The sequence below is a fragment of the Mus caroli genome, unplaced genomic scaffold (genome assembly GCF_978045245.1).
Source record: "Mus caroli unplaced genomic scaffold, Mus_caroli_1 scaffold_11, whole genome shotgun sequence".
NCBI lineage: Eukaryota > Metazoa > Chordata > Mammalia > Rodentia > Muridae > Mus > Mus caroli.
In genome coordinates this window covers 22,631,409-22,652,600 of record NW_028227266.1, presented here as the reverse complement: position 1 = coordinate 22,652,600, position 21,192 = coordinate 22,631,409, and the positions used below count along the sequence as shown (strand labels likewise).

At 42.3% G+C, this 21,192-nt stretch overlaps 1 protein-coding gene across 1 annotated transcript in view; it reads right to left on the bottom strand.

The window, feature by feature from the left end:
• The window catches only part of Eepd1 (endonuclease/exonuclease/phosphatase family domain containing 1), a 116,329-nt gene that overhangs the window by 29,158 nt on the left and 65,979 nt on the right, over nucleotides 1-21,192 (bottom strand). Inside the window, exon 3 of the mRNA XM_021172058.2 lies at nucleotides 20,904-20,955. Coding sequence (XP_021027717.1) covers nucleotides 20,904-20,955 — 52 coding nt within the window. The remainder of the gene's footprint in view (nucleotides 1-20,903; nucleotides 20,956-21,192) is intronic.

Here is a 21,192-nt window from a genome sequence, read left to right as displayed (position 1 = left end):
TATTACAGTGGTGTAGACAAGGGGGAGATGCCCTCTTCCCCTCCTTTATCTCTTGATATCTATGGCAGTCAGGCGAGCTGGCCCCAGGGTCATGAGAGTGGGATAGTTGGCCATGTCTATCACCAGCTGCAACATTCCAGAGACCGGGCCCTGCACTTTGCCTGGGAGCACATAAGAAGAGCTGGCCCTGGTTTCAGATGAGGATTGCCGGTGAGCCAGCTCCAAGGGTGTGGAAGCAGACGAGCCAGCAGGCTGACCAGCTCAGATCTCTCGTGCACCCAGGTCCAGGGCTTGGAATTGGCCCACCCCAACATCTGCTCCATCAGTGAACTGCTGGAGCACATGAAGGGGCTGGTCCTGCAGATTCAACACTACAAAATCACTATAACATAGGACAACATGATATCTGAGAGAAGTCCTAGTGAGGTTCCAGTATTGATAAAGTAGCAGAAGCCAGAGGTCATGTACCAGACCAATGAGTCACTGCAATGAACATTTGCAAGCAAAGAAGTGTGGACAGAAGGGCACACTGTGTGACACACTACAATTCCACAAGATTTTCTTTTCACTGCTGGATGGGAGGTCTCAAGAGTGTAGGGTGGGTACGAGGGGAGGAGAAAATGAGAGGGATTGGGGTTCATGATGTGTGATTCACAAAGAATCAGTAAAAAGGCAAAAAAAAAAATGCAGGTCAGGAATTTCTATTGGAGTGATGTAAAAACTACTAAAATGGAGCCTTTTTACCCCAGAGGATTCAAAATTCAGATATGGCAGGAGCAAGGGTAAGGAGAAAGAGAAAGAAGAGGAGAAGCCAGACGAAGATTGCAAATGTGAGGAAGGTTCAGTGTCCCAGCTCTCCAATCCAAAGACAATTCCCTTGGAGTAGAGCACAGCCTGCCATTCACACTGGCTCCTGGGCCTCTTCTGTGAACACCCACATAGGTTTCGAGCTCCAGAGACACATTTTCTTGGTCTGTACATGCTGAAAACTAGCTTCCTCTGTGACTCTCTCTAGACTGCAGAGCCCCAGCACTACCTACACGTGCTTCTGCGAGGGACCAAGAGTTATTTAGGAACTGTCACACTAAACAGAATTAGCACTTATGATGCCTTGGGGAAACGGCTCTGGTTGTCATTTTTCTTCTGAAATGGCAGGCTTCAGCTACTCTAAACAGTATTTATATGACCTGCTTTCTTCAGCAATAATCATAACATGAAGACTGCAAGGCTGTGGGGGAATGCAATACAGTTCACGTTTTTTCTACTTAGATATTAATTATGCCAAATCCTGCTCTTGAAAGCCTTTACTTTTCTTATTTTCTGCTGAGTAGCTTTAAGTATTCTTTCCTGTGTGGGCAGCAAAGGATAGAAAGACCTACAATTCTTCATTCCCAGAGGCTTGGTGGCAGCAAGAAGTGAAGAACGTCTGAGATCCATTAATTCTTCAATTTTCTAGGCTAATGGGGAAACACAAAGCCAAATTCCCATGCTATCTTTCAGTTAAGTTTCTTTCTCATTAAATTTCTGGCCAGGTGCATTGCCAAACTATGTGATGTTAGTTTCACAAGGCTTTTCTAGATCCTTCCAGGATATAGGCAGAGAGGGTGGGCTGAATGCAAACTGGACAGAAAGGGTTAGGAAAAGAGCACTGAAACCAAGCTCAACAGTGGGCAAGGTTTGTTTTGTGGCCGCCATTATAATGCTATGGGGTGGGAAGCCACTTCATATTAGTGTGTCAGGCCCCTAGTAAGTTTGTTCAAGTCCACCAGGCCTCTCAGCTCCCTCCTGAAACAAACCCAGTTGGCCCTCCATACCCATGGATCCAGCATCTGTATTTATAAATTCTAGCAATTATGCATTAAAATTATTCAGAAGAAAGTACTTTTGTGTATATTGAACATGTGCAGACATATTTTAGTATCACTCCCCAAACAATTCAATCACTGTTGACATAGTATTTGTATTGTATTAAGTACTGTAATCTTAACATGATTAAATAGTAGAAAAGTGTATGTGTAGCATATATGCAAATATTTGGGGACTTGGTGTAGAGGGGTCATGGAACATCCCCCTCCAGATGACAAAGCTTTCTGTATAAATGATAGTATAGATGGGCCACTCTGAAAACAGTATAAATAAGAAACTGAAACAATGACACTGGAGAAACCAAATTAGAATTTTATATTTAATTTCTCTTTCCAGTGTTCTAGAAATTTCATCCAACCACGGTAAAAATATCACTTAATTGGCTTAAACTTTACTCGTGCGGAAGGCACGCACTTCCCACTTTCTACTCTCTGCCATTTCTTTTTCAGAAAAGAAAAGCTCACTAACTGCTGTTACCAAAATCTCAAAAATACCCCTGCCTCACCCTGCAATGAAGCATAAACTCTTGTTCCATGTCTTATTCATGAACATATTCATATTTGTATTCATATATTCACAAGTGCATAACTGGGGGGGTGAAGAGGCAGAGAGAAAGCAAACCATCAATGGATAATTGCTGAGTCTCCACAGGGGCTTCCAGCCAAGTGCTGAGGAAGAGGAGGGGCAGGAGACTTGCTCTGATTCAATCCTACAGTCTACAGCCTAGAAGCCTTGGGAGTTTTCCTGCCTTCCCCAGCAACTTATGCAATTATTAGCATTTAGGCAAAACCCCCAAACTTCTTCAGTTTAATGCTTTGTATAGTAAATGCTGGCGATCTGCCTTAGCAGTTGCGTGTGGTGGGAAAACCAAGTCTAGGACCCAGAGGGAGGTCTTGCATCCAGGTATCAGTGTACACTTGTGAATCACTACCCAGGTGGGTCAAGATCTCTGAAACCAGGCTGGACACTTTCCAAAGAATCTAGAATCTCAAGATCCAAATTCATCATTTCAATGTCTTTGAAAGTTAATGAAAATATTTTATCAGCTGTAAGAATTACTTACCCTAAATGCAGAATTGACAGTTCATCAGAACACTCCTCTGAATTATTTCTGGCAAAGCAAACTTTGACAACCAGCTCAGTCCAGATATCTTACCTACTGAGAACATCTGGCACTGATGTGTTAGCAACTCAGCAAAATCCGTTCCACCTGTCTGACCTTTTGTTTCTTTTCAATGACCAACTATCCCAAACTCTGAAGAAGACAAAGTCGGTATTCAGAAACCAATGAATGAATCATTCATGAAAAGCCTAAGAACTTTCTAGAAAGAGTGAATTTCAGGTTCTCTCCAGGGCTAATCCATTGTTTATATTTCCTGATGAGACAAGCATTGAGAATAGACTAAAATGGCCAGGAAACTGTAGAACATGTACCACATGGCTCTCCCAGCATCTACAGGTGTTGGCTATGTGCACCTACTGTGAGAGCCAACACTGACCTGTTAAAAAGTGAAGACAAGCAGAAGCCTCTAATACTGACAAATCCCTCAGCACCTCACTCCCAAGCCAACAAACTAACACAGCAGTTCTCACACATTTTCACTACAACAGCAGCGGCAATACGATTCTATGTGGCAGTCGAATATATTCTATTTCTGTTCGTCTCCCTGTCATTCAGCTATCCACATGCTCACTAACCCACATACCCATACATACATTCAAGACATATACTGAAACAAATGCTAGGTGAGATATACTAAACTGATTTTGAGATATAGTATTTGAGAGGCAAATTCAATGTCTGCTCACTATAAAATCCTTGGCATTTCTGGAGTATATTGATATCTTGTCATTTTCCCCTTTGCTCAAACCACATGAAACTTTCATTGTACTTTATGCAGCTAATGTCTTAATGCACATTTCAAACAAACAAACAAAACACAGTCACTAAGGCAGGAGCAGCTTTAGGACCCTAAGGAAATATGTATGTATGAGTCACTCTTAAGAAACTTAATAGATCAAATAATTCATTTGGTTAGCATGGCAGTATTAAAAATATATGCAGCTGTCAAAAGCCACATGGTCTCAGTGAGACAGACTTCTGAACTTCACAAAAACAATGGAGACCAAGGCAGTGAAATGACATATTCAAGCCAGGAGCAATGGCAAACACCAGAAACCCAACACTTGGAGGATGAGGACAGGAAGATCAGAATGTCAAGGTCATCCTTGGCTACACATTCATTTCAAAGCTAGCCTGGGCTACACGAGGCCCTGTTCTGGAAGAAGAAAGAAAGGTGTAAACCCCGCCCCCCAGCCTAAAGCAGGCTGATCCAGACCTTGACCTCAACTAAGGAGATTACCTAGGGTGGAGCCTTCCTCCCTAGATCACTCTATTGTTCAGCCACTGCCTCTGTTCTCCTTCAAGACACTGAGACACTGCTACCTGCTGAGAGGACACTGAGCTATTCCGGAGACTAAACCCTAACCTGTGTGTCCTCACCTGCAGCTGGTTCCAGGCTCAAAGAATGGATTGGTGGGAATGGGCCTCCCCCCCCCTCCTTTATAAGCACATTTGCTATTAAACATTTGAGCTTTGATCAGGAATCTTGACTTCGCTCCATTTTTCTCTCGATTGTCTAGTTCCCCTCTCTTTTCAGCCCCGGCTTGCCTCCCAGGTGAAACTCGTCCATGTGAGCTGCGGGTCGGGTTCCAACAGAAAGAAAGAAAGAAAGAAAGGAAGAGATGGAAGAAAGGAGAGAAACGGCAGATATACAGTGCTGAAAGAAAATGACAGCCATTTAATTTTACAATCAGGAAAACTGTGTCTCGAAAGCTAAGATGGAATAAACTTGTAGACAAACAAAAGAAACAAGTGAATCTTTCACTGAGAGATTTATCTGATGAGCAATACTTTAAAGTTATAACCAGTATGGCTAGCTATCTCTAAATGAGTAATAGTGGCACTCATGTCCTGGCAGTAACCAATTCCTCTTAACTGGACTGAAAGCTCAATGGGAGAGAAAAATTGAGCCTGGGACTAAAAACCTAGACAACTACTTGGGGCTGGGGAAGTCATGAATTTTATAGGAGAACCTACCACAGCCACTTTATTAGATGAGTGTGATTCCTGAGTGCATTTTAAAACATACCTTGATGTCACATCTAAGTATAGCTCCCACCCCTCCGCAAAGAAGCTTCTCTTTGCAACAGATTAACACCATTACAGAAAACCACAATGGTCACAATGCTAAGATCAACAGATTATGGGGTGTCTAACCCCAATGGATACATCTACCATACCACTCTTTTACCTCAGGCTCACAAGGATTGTAGGAGGCAAAGAGCCAAAAGCCTGCTGTGAGATAATGTCACCTAAAAATGACAGGGAAGCTACACTCATCTTCAACCTGAACAATGACTAGATCAATAGACACGCTATCATGGAAGGCAGAAATCTCATGGAGCCCCACTCTTAGACAAGGAATTACTGGCAACTAATGACTGCTAAGAGTGGAAGAGTGCAACACTAAACAAAATGACTATGACTATGGTCTATTTATATATATTTATGCATTTGTGTGTGTGTGTGTGTATATATAAACAATAATAAAGAAAAAGAAGCCATAAATTTAAAAAAGAGGGAAATGAGAGAAATTGGATGAGGGAAAGGGAAAAATGATATAACTATATTTTAATAATTGAAAAATACGACATTTAGGCTAAAGGCAAATGATCTCACACTAACCAGAGACCTTAATTAAAACAAAAACAAAAACAAGCACCACCTGTAAATGCAATTGTAGTTGCTGTTATGGGAGCCTATTTCTACCCTTTCATTAGCTCATTTAAGAAGCGATTGCAGTGACTAGGGCAGTGTGTCTCAGCTGAACAGAGCACTCAGCATCTACAAGGTCATGGTTTCAATATCGGAGTTATGGTGTGTGGAGGTGACAGGCTGTATAAAAGAATATACATATAATTATATTGTAATGCCTACACCATTTTAAAAAATGAAATAAAGTAGAAGGGAGCTAGAAATAAATAATGATGTTCTGGAATAAGGAATCACACTAAGTAGTAACTCAAATCCACAGGCACAAAAAAATCAGGTGTGACTGTAAGGTAGGATTCGCACAGCTAATCTACAAGTAAATACTTGCTCTATCTCTTGCATCCTCTAAAAGACACACCACACACACACACACACACACACACACACACACACACATATATATATATATATATATGAATTACAACCATGCACAGTCTGGCTGCAAATATGTATTGATGTGCATAACACTAGTGTGAAAGGGAGAGGAGAGGATGGAGGTCTGGCGCACAGATGTGCCTATCACTTATGGGGATTGGTAGCATAAGTATGAGACAATAAAAATTTGAAAGCAGTTAGTGTGACCTTATAAATTAAAATATCATGATAAATCATGAAACTACTAAAAAAACATAAGAAAATATGTAAAGAAAGAATTTAAAAAAACAACAATGCTACATATTTACTTAAAGCTGGATGTGGTGGCTTATGCCTATAATCCTTTGATATGGGAGGATTGCTCCAAGTTCAAGGCTAGTCTGGGCTGCATAATAAGACCCTGTCTCAAAAAAAAAAATCAGTAAATAAGAAAAAAATAAACAAATGATAGAAAAAGGATTTGCTTAATACCTAAGAGCAGAGCAGTCAGGATCAACAACAAAGAGTAAAGAAGAGAAAACCACAGGTGAAATGGTAGCCTCCCCTTCAATGACAGCCTTCACAACATAAGCCTAGATGCATAAAACACTAGGAACAATAGGGATGTATAAAAAATAAGCTTCAACTATCTGCAGGATCTGAGAGTGGCAACTGAAACCCAAAGGGGAAAGAGTAAAAGAGTGGATATGATGCAAGAAGGAACTACACTAAGGTCAGAAAAATGAACTGCAGCTGAGTGTGGTGGTGCACACAGCCCAGCACTCAGGATGTAGAGGCAGGAGGGTCTCTGAGTTAGGGAGACCAGCCTAGTCTGCAGAGAGAGTTCCTAGACAGCCAGGATTGAGAAATCCTGTCAGAAAAAGAAAAAGAAAAAGAAAAAGAAAAAGAAAAAGAAAAAGAAAAAGAAAAAGAAAAAGAAAAAGAAAAAGAAAAAGAAAAAGAAAAAGAAAAAGAAAAAGAAAAAGAAAAAGAAAAAGAAAAAGAAAAAGAAAAAGAAAAAGAAAAAGAAAAAGAAAAAGAAAAAGGAAAAGGAAAAGAAAAAGGAAAAGGAAAAGGAAAAGGAAAAAAGAAAAAGAAAAAGAAAAAGAAAAAGAAAAAGAAAAAGAAAAAGAAAAAGGAAAAGGAAAAGGAAAAGGAAAAGAAAAAGAAAAAGAAAAAGAAAAAGAAAACGGAAAAGGAAAAGAAAAGGAAAAGGAAAAAGAAAAAGAAAAAGAAAAGAAAAAAAGAAAAAGAAAGAAAAGAAAGGAAAAGAAAATGTGACTTTAAAAAATTACTAAAAATTAGACATGATGAAAGGACAATATATTATAAAAGGTTCAAGGGATTGGAATGATGTGATCATTGTAAGCCTAATAACAGAACCCCAAATACTTGACCCAAAGACTGACAGAATTAAAGGAATAGGTAATTCACCAACAATAGTTAAATGGATGGTTTGAGTAGACAGGTGATTGACAAGAACGTAACATAATTCAGAAACATGAATCAACAAAGCCTACAGTCACTCCAAACATCTAGTAATGCACACTTTCTACTTGGCACACAGGAGCGATTCGGACAAACCATACACGGGGCTAGGAACCATGGATCAACAAATTTACAAAGATAAAAGTCAAAGAAAACACGTCCCCTGACTACAACAAGGTGGAATGAAATAAGAACTCGGTAAGAAAAATAAGTTCGGAGAATTTATAGATGTGTGGAAATTAGACAATTCACTTAGACCTACCACAAGATTAAACAGGGAATCATAAGGGAGTGTAAAGACCTTGGCACGGATAAACTGGAAAGGCAATGTGCTAAAGCGGAAGGAACTGTCTACAGCCATATTAGAGATCAGTTTACAGTCAGGGGCCTTTTTATACCATCAGAGAAGAATGAGTTCCAATGAAGAATCTAAGCCTCCAAGAAAAATAAGCTAAATCAAAAGAGGGAGAAGAAAGCAGTAACATCAGAAGACAGAAAACAACAGAGAAAATTGGGAGTCCCAAACTCATGCAAAATGTTCTTACTCCCCAGGCATCTGCTGGGAAGCTGGCTGCCCACAGACTAGCTGCCCACAGAGTAGAGAGCTAGAATAAGTCACAGGGAAATCGACCTTACTTGGTGCTCATTCCCGCCTCTCTTGTAGCTCCTGCAGTGTCTGCCTATTTTAGCTGCCCTTTGGGACCTCACAATACTTGAGTGTATCTTACCCAGTTTATATTGTTAGCTGAGGAAAGGTTATTCTGATATAAGGTACACAACCATGATCATAAGTGGAGACTACAAATAGCAGAGACGGGGTAGACATCTCAGGGTGGGCAAGGCAGCAACAAAAAAAGTTGTGGCCAGTTCATGACCTAGGAATGCCACAAAGTCCTGAGTCATCCTGACAGGCCAGCAAAACTCTTTCAGGTTGGTGGGGGAAAAAGTCTTAGTGAAACACAGAGGACTGACTTCTCTAGGCCAAAGGAAAGCTAGCTCTCCTGTGCACATTTAGACTTCAACAATATCCATTGGGCCAAAGCTCCTCTGATCTTGAGGCAGGACTGAACTGGCCTCTGTTGCTATTTTTTTTAATAGACACAGCTGTGAGCTCTGCATACATCAGTGACCCATATGTATACAATCTCTGTTCATTTCCTCTGTAAGTCTAGGGTTAACTAGAAGACTAATATGAACAATGGAACATTAGGAGTATTCGGGAAACCCAATTAACCATCAGAGGAGTAGCCACAAAATACAATCAGAAAAGCAGAAGATGGCCACCATGAAACTCCTGCTCAGCTGACCGGCCACACTTGCTCCAAGGGCGACTTATGTTCTTTTCTTGCCAATTCATACTTCTATAACTTCAAACATTTTTCAAAGATAGATCCAGTGACATATGACTCCTCCCACCCCATCAAGTCACTGCAGGACTAGGCGCATCCTCTCCCACTGAGACCAGTCAAGGCAGCCCAGTTAGGGGAACTGAATCCATAGACAGGCATCAGATTTAGGGACAGCCCCCTGCTGTTGTTGGGGGACCAGCATGAAGACAAGGTTCAGTAGAAAAGGGAGAGCATCTTAAACAAATTGGTGCTGGTCTAACTGGATGGCTACATATAGAAGAATGCAAATAGATCCATATCTATTACCCTGCACAAAACTCAAGTCCAAGTGGATCCAAGACCTGAACATAAAACCAGATACACTAAATCTAATAGAACAGGAGGAAGTTAGCCTCGAATAGATCGTATTTTGTAAACACACTCTCTCTCACCTGCTGATTGGTTTAATAAAAGACTGGCAGCAAAGGACGAGAGAATAGGCAGGACTTCCGGCAGAGATAGGGAAAGAATCAAATGTGGAAGATTTGCCTGCCAGATGCAGAGGAAGAAGCAGGGCAGGAGTGAAGGAGAGGTAACCAATGAGCCACGTGCTAGAACATAGATTAATATATATGGGATAATTTAAGTTATGAGCTAGGTGGGAACAAGCCTAAGTTATAGGACCTAAACCTAAAATTAATAAATATAAGTCTTTATATCTATATTCACAGCTGTGACAGGCATAGAAAGACCATACAGTTATACCCTCAAAATTAAAAGATATTTCAAGCCTAAATCAATGTATTTTCAATATCAAAATATATGTGAACAAAAATTAATTACATTCAAACACTTTAACATAATAATTTAACAATAATCTTTAATAATAAAAAGTAAAATTTTTATTTGAGAGAGAGAGAGTATTGTATCCACTTACACACTTATGGAAGTCAGAGAACAACTTCCAGGAATCAATTCGCTCTTTCTACTAGAGAGCACCAGGAACTGATCTATCTCTGGTCATCAGGCTTGGCAGGGAGCACCCTTACTCTCTGGCCCCAAAGAGAAATCCTCAATAGTTAAAAGTGCTTAGAAAGAAGTTATCTACGGTAATGTATTAGATTGACATGTTTATTAGACAAGGGCCACACTCCTAAGTCCCAAAGAATGCTGAAGGAGATGAAGCCTGGCTATGTGACTAAGACTTTTATCTGAGTAAGTACCAACCAAGAGAAACAGGGCAGAGGCAAAGAAGACAGCAGGTCAAGTCTCAGCCCACTTCAGGTTTCAGGAGACCTAAATATGTCTGATGTGGCTAAGAATGGGGGCATGGATACTCTAGAAGCCAGATATCCCCTTAAAGTCCCCACTGTGTGAGTGTCTATAAGTCACAGGAAGACCTGAAGGAATGATGTTTTGGGACCAGCAGGATACAGTACACAAAATCTGACCAGATCTAACCACAGAATCTTTCTCCTTGACCTAAGCACTGTGCTCCATGGCCTTTGGCAAATTCATCCCACGATTAAAACCACAAAGAAGAAATGACTGGACATACCTAGAGGGAAGAAATGAATCCTACCTACACCAGTAGTAAGACCTTGAGGTGCCCCATAGGCTCCTGAAATAAGGGAATGCAACCATGTGTAAAAGGTTCATACATGAATTTTTCTGAGATAAGTGTATGTAGTTCCCATGTGACTCTTTGTTGTTGTTGTTGTTGTTCTTGTTTTTTGAGACAGGGTTTCTCTGTATAGCCCTGGCTGTCCCGGAACTCACTCCGTAGACCAGGCTGTCCTCGAACTCAGAAATCCGCCTGCCTCTGCCTCCCAAGTGCTAGGATTAAAGGCATGTGCCACCACTGTCTGGCATCCCATGTGATTCTTAAAAGATACTACTTATCTAGAAGATGAGTCAGCAAACAGCAAATAAAGAGAGCCAACTCATAGATAACCTGAGGTCTGCCAGATAGACTATCTGCATTTACAACCACTGGACTCTGTCCTTGTGGCATGAGAGCAGCCACAGGCAGGAAGTGAAATGGTGGGTATCCCTATATTCCAATGGTACCTCACAAAGAAGAGCCATGGGCCAGATTTAAGCCACCAATTGGCAACAAGCTGCTGTGTTCTACCAGGACCCACTGTGTACAGGATGCCAGGCTGTTTAGAAGGGCTGTTCCATCTCTATACCACCCCACCCTGCAGAGACCATGGAGCTCCCACCTTATTGTTCCTTCCTCCTCCCCACCCCCCTGCCACGGCAGCTGCCAAAGAGGTCTTAAGATGTTTAATCCAGGAATATTACCTCAATGATAAAGGAAAATAAGAACCTTCCTAAATTACATGTTTCCCATATTTCCTGGATACAATAAAAGCACTAGGTTATGGCCGCCTTCCTGACAACCTGCTTTTTCTGATTTGTTTTGAGTTTTTTTTCTTTTCTCATTACACTATTGTAATTAAATAACTGTGTAACAGGTAATGGTGGTCCCCTTGCCTGTTACAGAGTGAACTTCCTGAGGTAAGGAAAGAAAAATGTCTTGTTCACAGATGCAAACACCCACTAGCACAATGTCTAACAGGAGATGGGGCTCAGTAAACATCAGCTTAAGGAACAAAAAATATATTTACACATAGTTCTTATCAAAGCAGTGGGAGTAAAGTTTCCTTTCTGATAAAAAGCGTATCACATTCCTACCAGTCTAAACGTTTCCCCATTTATGGTAGTCAAATACCCATGACTGAAGCAGTCCTTTCTAAAAGCTAGCCATTCTCTATGATAATGACCTGCCTTCCATTTGTGCGCCATTGCAAAGCATGTAGCAATGTGTTTTTATCTATCTTCATGGCCTGTTCCATTAGGAGACATTCCCAGGAACAGGCCCTAGCCAAAGGGTTGGGGCATCTCTGAGGCTAATGAAGTCCATTATGTGTTTGAAGGTCAGCCTCCTGTCTCCTGCCCTCCACAGATATGACCAGCATGCTGCTTCTAGCAACTTCAACTTTACATACTATGGTTTTTTGCTAATATGACCAATTTAAAATAACCTCTCACTTGTATATGCTTACCTTTGATAACTAATAAAGCTAAAGAGATTTTAAAAGCTCCACATGGGGAAACAATAGGACAGTGTGAGCCCCTGAGTATATACATAGTATCTTGTGGGGATGTCAAAACATCAGGAGAAATCAGATATTTACTCCCATTCTTTTGCTGCTACTGGGGATTAAAGCTAGACCTTATGCTTGCTATAGGCAAGCAGCTTACCCTGGAGTTACAAACCCAGTACCACCTCCTTTAAAGATACTATGGAGCCTAGCCTACAATTCACCAAGATACTCCAGTACCCAGCCATAAGGTTTGTAGGTAGACCCCAGGGAGCAGTCTGGAAAGTGGAGCTGCCTCCCTCAGAGTCGGACTGCACTCAGGAGACTGTAACCTCCAATGGGAGCCCCATTTCTGCTGTCTTTTTAGTGTGGGCATCTTCCTGCCAGGCAAAGCGTGGCAGTGAGATTAATTATGACCACACACAGCTCTGCTCAACACAGCGAGAAAAAAAACAACCTTCGTAGACTGTGACTACCAACCTTGCAACATGGCCTTCACATTAAGCTCCAACTAATGAGGAAATAAGTGAAAGAGGAAAGATAACACAGAAGATCCGAAGGATCTCACACTGATGTTTTTAAAGGATATGTTTTCCAGAAAGTATTTTAGCCCAAATGCAGGGCGTGTCTACTCTATGTGCTTTATTATTCTATACATTCTTTACAGTTCTGTGACCATCTGGATATGGAAGCCAAGACACTAGGTGGAAATGTCCTTTGCCTGACTAACAAGCCAGTTATGGCCCGGGAGAGAAGGGTACCTCAATAACCTTGGCCTCGGTGTACTTTCTTAAAAATGTGTAGGGTTGGTTTACGTAGTTTGAGAAGTCTCCCTCAGTTGAAACATTGTGGTTCTACACAGACCATTCAAGGGTAAAGTTTTATAACTTTACCATCTTTGGTATAAAGTACAATTCAAAAACAGAGCAGCCACTGCACTCACAAAAGCTAAATTAACTGCAAATCCAGATCACAACAGAAGCCACTATCTATGTGCATTTCAGTGAATTTGAAACACGACTCCCAATTACTGTCAGGAGCCAAGCTAACATCCTGGGCTTAGTCACCCGCATCTATATAAAAACCATTTGTCTCCTCTTCCTTCTGAAAATCTCTGGGGAACAATGCTCTTCTAATTCCAATGCTGCTTAGCACGAGGTTCTGGCTGGAAGAGTGACTACTGTATTAAGTTGAATTTTCCGAACCCCAGGCTTCCTGGTAAAACGAATATACACTTGTCACACATAGAAAACACCAAAGCAGGGCTTAGAGATCATGTGTTCCACCTACCAGAAAACCAGACAAAGAGTGGCATTTCAAAGTCAGTATTTTAAGATTTCATGGCGGCAACAGCGGCAGGGAGGAGGACCGGTCATCTTACTGTCCAGGTTTGGCAAATGGAGGCAGGGGAAGGTTATGGCTTTCCCTTTAACATGTTCTGATGGCAGTGGTAAAGCTCACCTTAAGCTTCTCAAGAGAGGAAGAGACAGCACGGCTGATAAGGATGATGAATGTGACAATGATAGAACAGCAGCTCACTGACAGCGTAGGGTAGACACTGGCACACTGGCATTTACTAATATATGATCTCTTTTGCTGCATACGTTATTCCCTTTAGATCTCACAAAATTCTGATGACGTAGTTACAATTGTAACCCTGCATGCTGGGGTTGGGGGATAGGAGACACTAAGATTATGGGTAACCTGCTCAGTAGGCCTCTCACTGATAATAATAAGCAAGCTGGACTCAACCTGTCTATGCCCTTGAAGCTCAGCACTAAAAAAACTGAGTGTGATGTCATAGCAGATCAGCTGACCTGAGATTGATGAATGAGGGACAGCCTAGGGTACAGAACAGGCAACAATTGTGAGTTGGGTGGCCTGGAAGGCTAAGCTCACAGGTGGGCATTGATCACAGTAGGGTCAGCTCATGGCTGCCCTCTGTTTTGGCAGGGTGAAGGTGATCTCCAGCCAGAATGGCTGGCCACAGTACTGTCTGCAGCCTTGCAGGAAGCTGTTGGAAAGGACCACTAGGGGGAAGAAAAATAGATCTTTCTAAATCAAGCTGTAACTATTTTTATTTCCTTTCATGTAATGCCACATTTAAACTCATTAGATCAGTCTGTTTTTAAATCCTAGGAAACCAGTCTTAGTGACTTGAGTTCAGGAAAACAGAAGATCTTACCTACTCGAAAAGCAAAGAACACAGATGGGCAACTGGTAAGCATGGTTCTCACTGTGCTTGGGAGCTAAGCATTGTGTGGCATGAAACACGTGCTCGCGCGCACACACACATGCATGCACACATAAATATTGTTTCAGAAAAATGTCACAGGCCTTAATACTTACACATATCAGATACCCTGACCGTGGTTCTAATAATATTCTTTTAATAAGAAATCCATGGAGACAAGTCTAACTTTGGGTTAGCAGAGAAGACTTAGTAAGTTATTAATGGCTTAGAGGATATATTAAGCTCAGAAAAAATATTGACAGAAAAGTTCTTTATGTGTATCTCCCACAATTTTTCACTTATTTATTTATTTATTGTTCCATAATGCTTTCTCTGAACTTTTTTTTAACCTTACAAGTCTTTTGAGTATTATTTTTTTGTATTGAAAAGAGATTCTTCTCGCATATAATTCATCCTGACCATAGTTTCTCCACCCTCCACTCCTCCCAATTCTCCCCTACACCTCTTCTGTCCCCCAGATCCAGCCTCCCAGAGATGACAGCCAAAAACAACAAAACAAGATACAATAAGACAAGGCAGAAAGCCTTCATGTCGAGGCTGAACAAGGCAACCCAATAGGAGGAAAAGAGTCCCAAGAACAGGCAAAAGAGTCAGAGACACATCACTCACTCCCCTGTTAGGAGTCTCACAGAAATACCAAGCCAAAAGCCATAATGGATGTGGATATTAGCTGTTAAGGAATAATAGTCAATCCACAGACTATTAGAGATAGTCCACAGAGATGTTAGGTAAGAGGAAGTCTCTAGAGGATCGCATAGATCTCCCCAGTAATAGGAAACAGAATAGAATTTGCAAGTGAACTGGGGGCAGATCGTGATGGTAGTGGGAGGGATAATGTAGGGAAGGGGTGGAAGGAAAGAGTGTGGGAAGAGACAGCTGGAATTGGGGAGAATTTGGGGGTATAGTATGAAAAGTCAGTGCAGTAGATACTTCATGAGATCAATGAGGGTAATCTTAGTGAGGATTCCTAGTAATGGAGGCTATGGCCATCTTTTATAGCCAGGGGTGGGACTGAGTTGTATTCTGTTGAGTTGTTGGCTGAGGTGGTCCCATAGAGATCCCTAAACAACCCAGGCTGATGCTAGGACAGAGGGTTGCTCTCAAAAGAATGACAGTGGAGGCTGCATCCATCCAGCTCACTGAACATAGAGAGATTGAGCTGATGCCTTCAAGGATCCTTCACTACTACATTCTAGTCTCTGTCACAAAAAGGTACTCACACACTATGGAAAGAGAAACCTGGACACTAACCCAGCCACAAAACCCTACAATCTTTCCTGCCTGCAAGATGTGTTGAGGCAATGGTGGTGCAGAACTCGTGGAAGTGGCCAACCAGATATCTTGTACAACTTGAGGTTCATGCCAGGAGAGGGATCCCATGCCCTATACTGTCTGCATGGTCAGGAACTAGAGACTGGATAGCTCAGAGACCTAGGATAGGTGCCTTGTCCAGTCACTGTCAGAGTCTTCCTCTGGCAGCAGACAGGAGCAGATAGAGACCCACAGCCAGACATTACGAGGATGAAGAGTCTAAACTGGAGGTCCCTATCAGGTTTCCTCTCCTCAGAGATCTAGGAACTCTGCCAAAGAGTGTGAGGAGAGACTATAGGAGTCACAGGGGTCAAGGACACCAGGAGAACATGGCACACTGAATCAACTAAGTAGGTCTCCTATGGGCTCACAGAGACTTAAATAGCAAGCACAGGGCCTGCATGAGTCGGCACCAGGCATTCTGCATAAATCTTATGGCAAATATTTTTTTAATAAAAACTGGATAAGAAAACTTAGATTGATAATTTTATGGCTTGTTACTTATTTTTAAAATAACTGGCAAAGTGCTGTGTCTAATCCAGAAACTGGGCCTTCTGTAATATTTGTGAAAAATAAATAAAAAAGAAAAACTCAGAACCACAGTTTCTCCCCAATCTGCAGCCCTAACTTGAGGCTGTGGCATAGGCCTGAAATCCCAGCACTGAGTAGGCAGAGGCAGAAGGATCACTGCACATCCAAGTACAGTGTATACAGTAGTTCCAGGTCAGCTAATGCTACACATGACTCCAGAAAGCCAAACCAAACACAGGGGGGAAGAGGCTTTAAAAAGTCAAAATAGGAAGCTTGGAAGTTTATCCATTGATGTCACCACTGTTCACAATTCCTCTATCAGAATGCCAATTCTGATGTTGAATAGGACAGATAATTCACAAGAGCCTCAAACCTAGTAAGGAGCACTGAGGAAAGTGGAGAAAATAGAATGCAGGGTAAAAGAAAAAACGGCCCCCAACAACAGTGTGGCCAGGGTTCAGCTCTGATGAGCATAGCTATCGGGTGTACATAGGAGGCAGCATGGAGAACAAGATCAGAAGTAAGGAAGGGGACTCAGGCCTCCAGGATGATGTTCTGCCAGCCTCCAAATCACAGGGAGCCACAGTGTGGCTGAAAGATGCCCCAGCTCTTGGTTCTCTACATAACAGGAAAACCTCAGCTAAAATACTAAGACTATGCTAACAGTGGCTGACTGTAAAGGAGAGGACATTGGAAATCTCCTTTTCTAAGACCTCCAGACCCTGCCAACCTTTCATGTTGTGTTTTGTGCAACTCAAACCTTTACTATTCAGATCTATTGCCAGTCCCTGTGTAAGAGAAAAGGACTTTTAGAATTACAACCACCTTCCAAAATGGAGGTCCGCACAGGCTCCTACTGTTAAGACTGAAGAAGTCGGGCATGGTGGCACACACATTTAATTGAGGCCAGCCTTGTCTACAGAGTTCCAGGATAGCCAGGGCTACACAAACAAACCCTGTCTCGAAAAACAAAACAAAACAAAACAAAAAACAAAAACAAAACCAAAAACAAACAAACAAACAAACAAAAAAACACTGACGACACAGTTTCCAACATGGTAAAGTTTCAGAAATTCTGTGACTATAAACTCCAAAGGCAGGTTTCCATGCCACATCAGCAGGGTGACAGGCGTCTGAAGCTTGCAATCTGCACTTCTGTGACTTCTCTGTTGGCTCTGACTATTACTAGCAGGAAAAGTGAGATATAAATGAGATTTCAAGAGGCTGGGTAAGAGTGCTTGCTTTGCAAGCATGAGGACCTAAGTTCAAACTCCAGCATCCACATAAAAAAGTCAGGTGTGGTGCTTTGAATGAAAATGGCCCCCATAGACTCAGAGGGAAGGGCATTATTAGGGGTGAGGCCTTGTTGGAAGAGTATGTCTTTGGGAGTAGTCTTTGAGGTTTCAGAAACTGAAACCAGGCTCAGTATCACTCTCTTCCTGCTGCTTATGGATCCAGATATTGAAGTCTCAACCCCCTCTCCAGTATTATGTCTGCCTGCATGTGCCATGTATCCCCTTATGACAATAATGGACTAAACCCCTGAACTGGTGAGCCAGGCCCAATTAAATATTTTCCTTTATAAGAGTTGCCATGGTCATAGCATCTATTCACAGCAATAAAACCCTAACTAAGACATCAGGCATGGTTGCTCATATCTGTGACCAAAGCCCTATAGCAAAGACAGGCAAATCCCAGAAGCTCAATGGCTAACTGGCCAGACAAGCAGAAACTGCAAGGCTCTGATTCCATGAGAGCCTCTGTCTCAAAGCATTAAGGCAGATAGCAACAGAGAAAGTCCCCTCCCCAATTCTGCTCTGCCTTCTAAACAAGTATGTGTGCTTGCATACTCGTGCGGATGCCACACCCAAAGAGAAATCTACAACTAGAACATACACCTCCCAAAGGAGCTTCACTGGACATAGAAGCACAATTTGTGCAATCGAATGGGTTTCTGACTATCACAGGCTACTCAATAATCACTGCGGGGATGGTAAACAACCCTCTCCTGAACAGTTCTTGGAGACTTTAATGCGCACTAGTCAGTCACCTGGGTTCTCTGCAGTGAGTGGCTCTGACTCAGTGGGTCTGAGCTAAAGGTCAAAGTTCTGCATTCCTAATGAGCTTCCAGAGCTAGTGGCCCAGTGACAATGCTGAATGGCAAAGCTGGGTTTACCACACACTTTTCTCAGTGGCTTTCTAGCCTGACCACAAAGGAAAAATATGATCCATGAGGCTCTTCAAGGAACATATCTTACATATCAACAAATCACTGAACCAATCTTACTACAAAAACAAAACAACAATTAAAAAAAAAAAAAAGTACCAATCTAGACAATATGTCAAGATTCACTCAACATATAAAAACTGGATACCAAGTGCATAACCACTGGGCTGTTTCTGAGCAGTTCTAAGAATGTTTACTACTTGCCTAACAGGCAGAAACCCCCACACTTGCGGAATGAATGAGGATGAGGAGACAACTGCACAGAAGAGAGAAGAGGAACTGCAAGACCTTGGCTCCCTCCCCATCAGTCCCTGCATATACTTCGATGGCCCTATCTGTCAAGATGGGATGATGCAAGCCCACCATCAGGCTTACAGGAAGGGAAGACGGATGATGGGAGGAAGAGGAGGCCAGCTGGAGGTGGATGGGGACAAGGGAATAGATATAGAGAAGCTAACTTCTGGAGATCACTGAGACCCAGATGTCCTACTGAACACCTTTCCCTAGACAGCCCACTTAACTCTCTTCTAAAGCTTTGTGAATGAAGGATTATGACTTTCATTTTTCAGCTGCAAACCTGAGGCACAGAGAATAAGTAACCCAAGATAATTCAAGGAGGAAGGAGAAGGCAAGTTTTGGAGCAGAGCCATGGAAGCTTGGTTCTCAGGGTGGCACAATGGCTCACTGGCTGGCAGCCAGCCACTGCAAGCCCAATACTACCTCTCTGATCCATTTTGCAAGCTCTGGTGCCCTGAATTGGTCTGGCTATGTGGCCTCTCTAAATTGGACAGTAACCACTTCAAAGACATAACTGGTATTTTTGCTGCCTGTATTTTTATTATACTGATGCACTGGATGTGGAAGTGCCATGTATGCGAAGATTTTTTTTTCTAACTTTTTCAAAATCAGGAAGTAAAACACACAGGTTTAGTGAATACTACTACAAAGGAAATGGGGGAGAGCCTTTTAAAGCTTCAAAGACATACAAAGAAACCTCATATACCTGCCTACACAGCAAAATCAATGGTTTGTATTTTGTCTCATCTATATCCCTCCTCCTCCTCCTCTTCTTTCTCTCTCTCTCATCCTCTCTCTCTCTCTCTCTCTCTCCCCCTCTCTCCCTCCCTCCCTCCCTCCGTCTGTCCCTCCCTCTCTCCTTCTCTCTCTCCTTCCCTCCCTTCCTCCTTTCCTCCCCCTTCCCCCTTCCTCTCTTCTCTCCCTTTCCCTTTCCTCTCACCCCTCTCCTTCTTTCTCTCCACTGTCTTTGGAATCTTTTCAGAATGAGTGATTAGATTCTTTCCTGTGTTCCTTCCTGTGATTCCTACAGACCAGGCCATTCTCTTACATGATCACAAAAAAGCCATCAGCTTCTGGAAAAGTTATGGCTACTTTAGTACCATTATCTAATCTGCCATCCACCCTCAAGGCTGTCATTTGTCCCACTGATAGCTTTTATAGTCATCATAGCATGTTTTAATAGCTGGATGTGTATGAAGAATTTACATGAATAATTAAGCCTTGATATGAGCAGAGTGCTTTCATATCTAGAGAGCCATTTGGCTACATTAACTCATTTGCCTCACATCTTGCCATTCTAAGGTCCAATGGAACCGGTGTCCTTGTCTCACCCCTCATGGAAAAGAGGCTGAATGGAGTTTCAAAGCTCAGGCCACTCCCTACCCTTCACAGCACTGCCTGATACCGACTTTAAAGACTTCCTTCGTTATAATACCAAGACACTCAGCACTGGTCCAAACATTTTATGTTCCTTAAAAAAAGTACCATTGGATGTTTATCTCTCTAACAACTTACATTTATGTCAACCTATAGATTATAATCAATGTCTGCAACTACATGTGAAGGAAGAGTCCTGAGCTAGCTGAGGGGAATGTACTGCAGGAGTACAATAGCTCCCACAATGGCACTTAGGGCCTGGCCTCCTCAGTACTGGCGTAGCCTGCATTACTAAACCCATTCCTCTTTAAACCCAGAACCAGAATCCACAAGTAAAAGATTGTCAGTTCCAGTTGACTTGAACATGGCAAAATGCACCAGATGTCTCCCAAAGCACAAGGGTGGAGGTGATTTCCCTGTCTTCGGCAACAGCCTAATATATTATAATATACAACAATAGCTAAACCACTAAAAGAACACTGCCACAGTCACATCTTTTAAAGAAGTTCACATCTTCACTCTTCCACTGAGTCCATTTGCCTTGGGCTGGTGACCAAGTATAGCTGGACCTCAGTCCCTTCATCTCTATACTCAGACGATTGAATGTGAAACCAAGAGGAGACAGCAAGCTTGAAGCCTGGCATACAGGAGGCCTCTTGCTCCAGCAGCTTAGAAGCGCAGGAATCCTTCTACAGAGGGTGGCCTGGCTTGTGATCAGCAAGCCTCGGCTTTCCCAGAGCCTGGAAGGAACAGAGCATGCTTGGGTCTGCAAGGGCAAATGCAGTGTGAGTACTCGGAGCTTGGATTGAAAGTCTGCAGGGCTCACTGCAGGAGAATAGGAAGGAGCAGACTGCTTCTGCAGTAAGGGCTGCCTCTGGTCAGGGAGCAGAATTCTTCTGTGTAGCAGGAAAAACAAAATATTTACCTTTTCCAGGGCCTCTTTGTCAAGCAGCTCTTGCACAGCTAGAAGTTTGATGCTGTAAAAAATAAAATAAAGGCATACTTAAAACGAGTCATTTCATGTCAGCAAGCATCATCACATGGGTCGAAAAAGAAGAATGCAAAATCTCAGCCCATGTCACCTCCTACCGGAAGGTGACTTTGTTTGATGTAAACTGACTGTCGCAAATATATTTAAAATGGTTCTAAAGTCTAAAAGTAGCTTTACCACAAGATTCGGCACTACTATTTTCAGTAGAAGTTGAAAGTCGGGA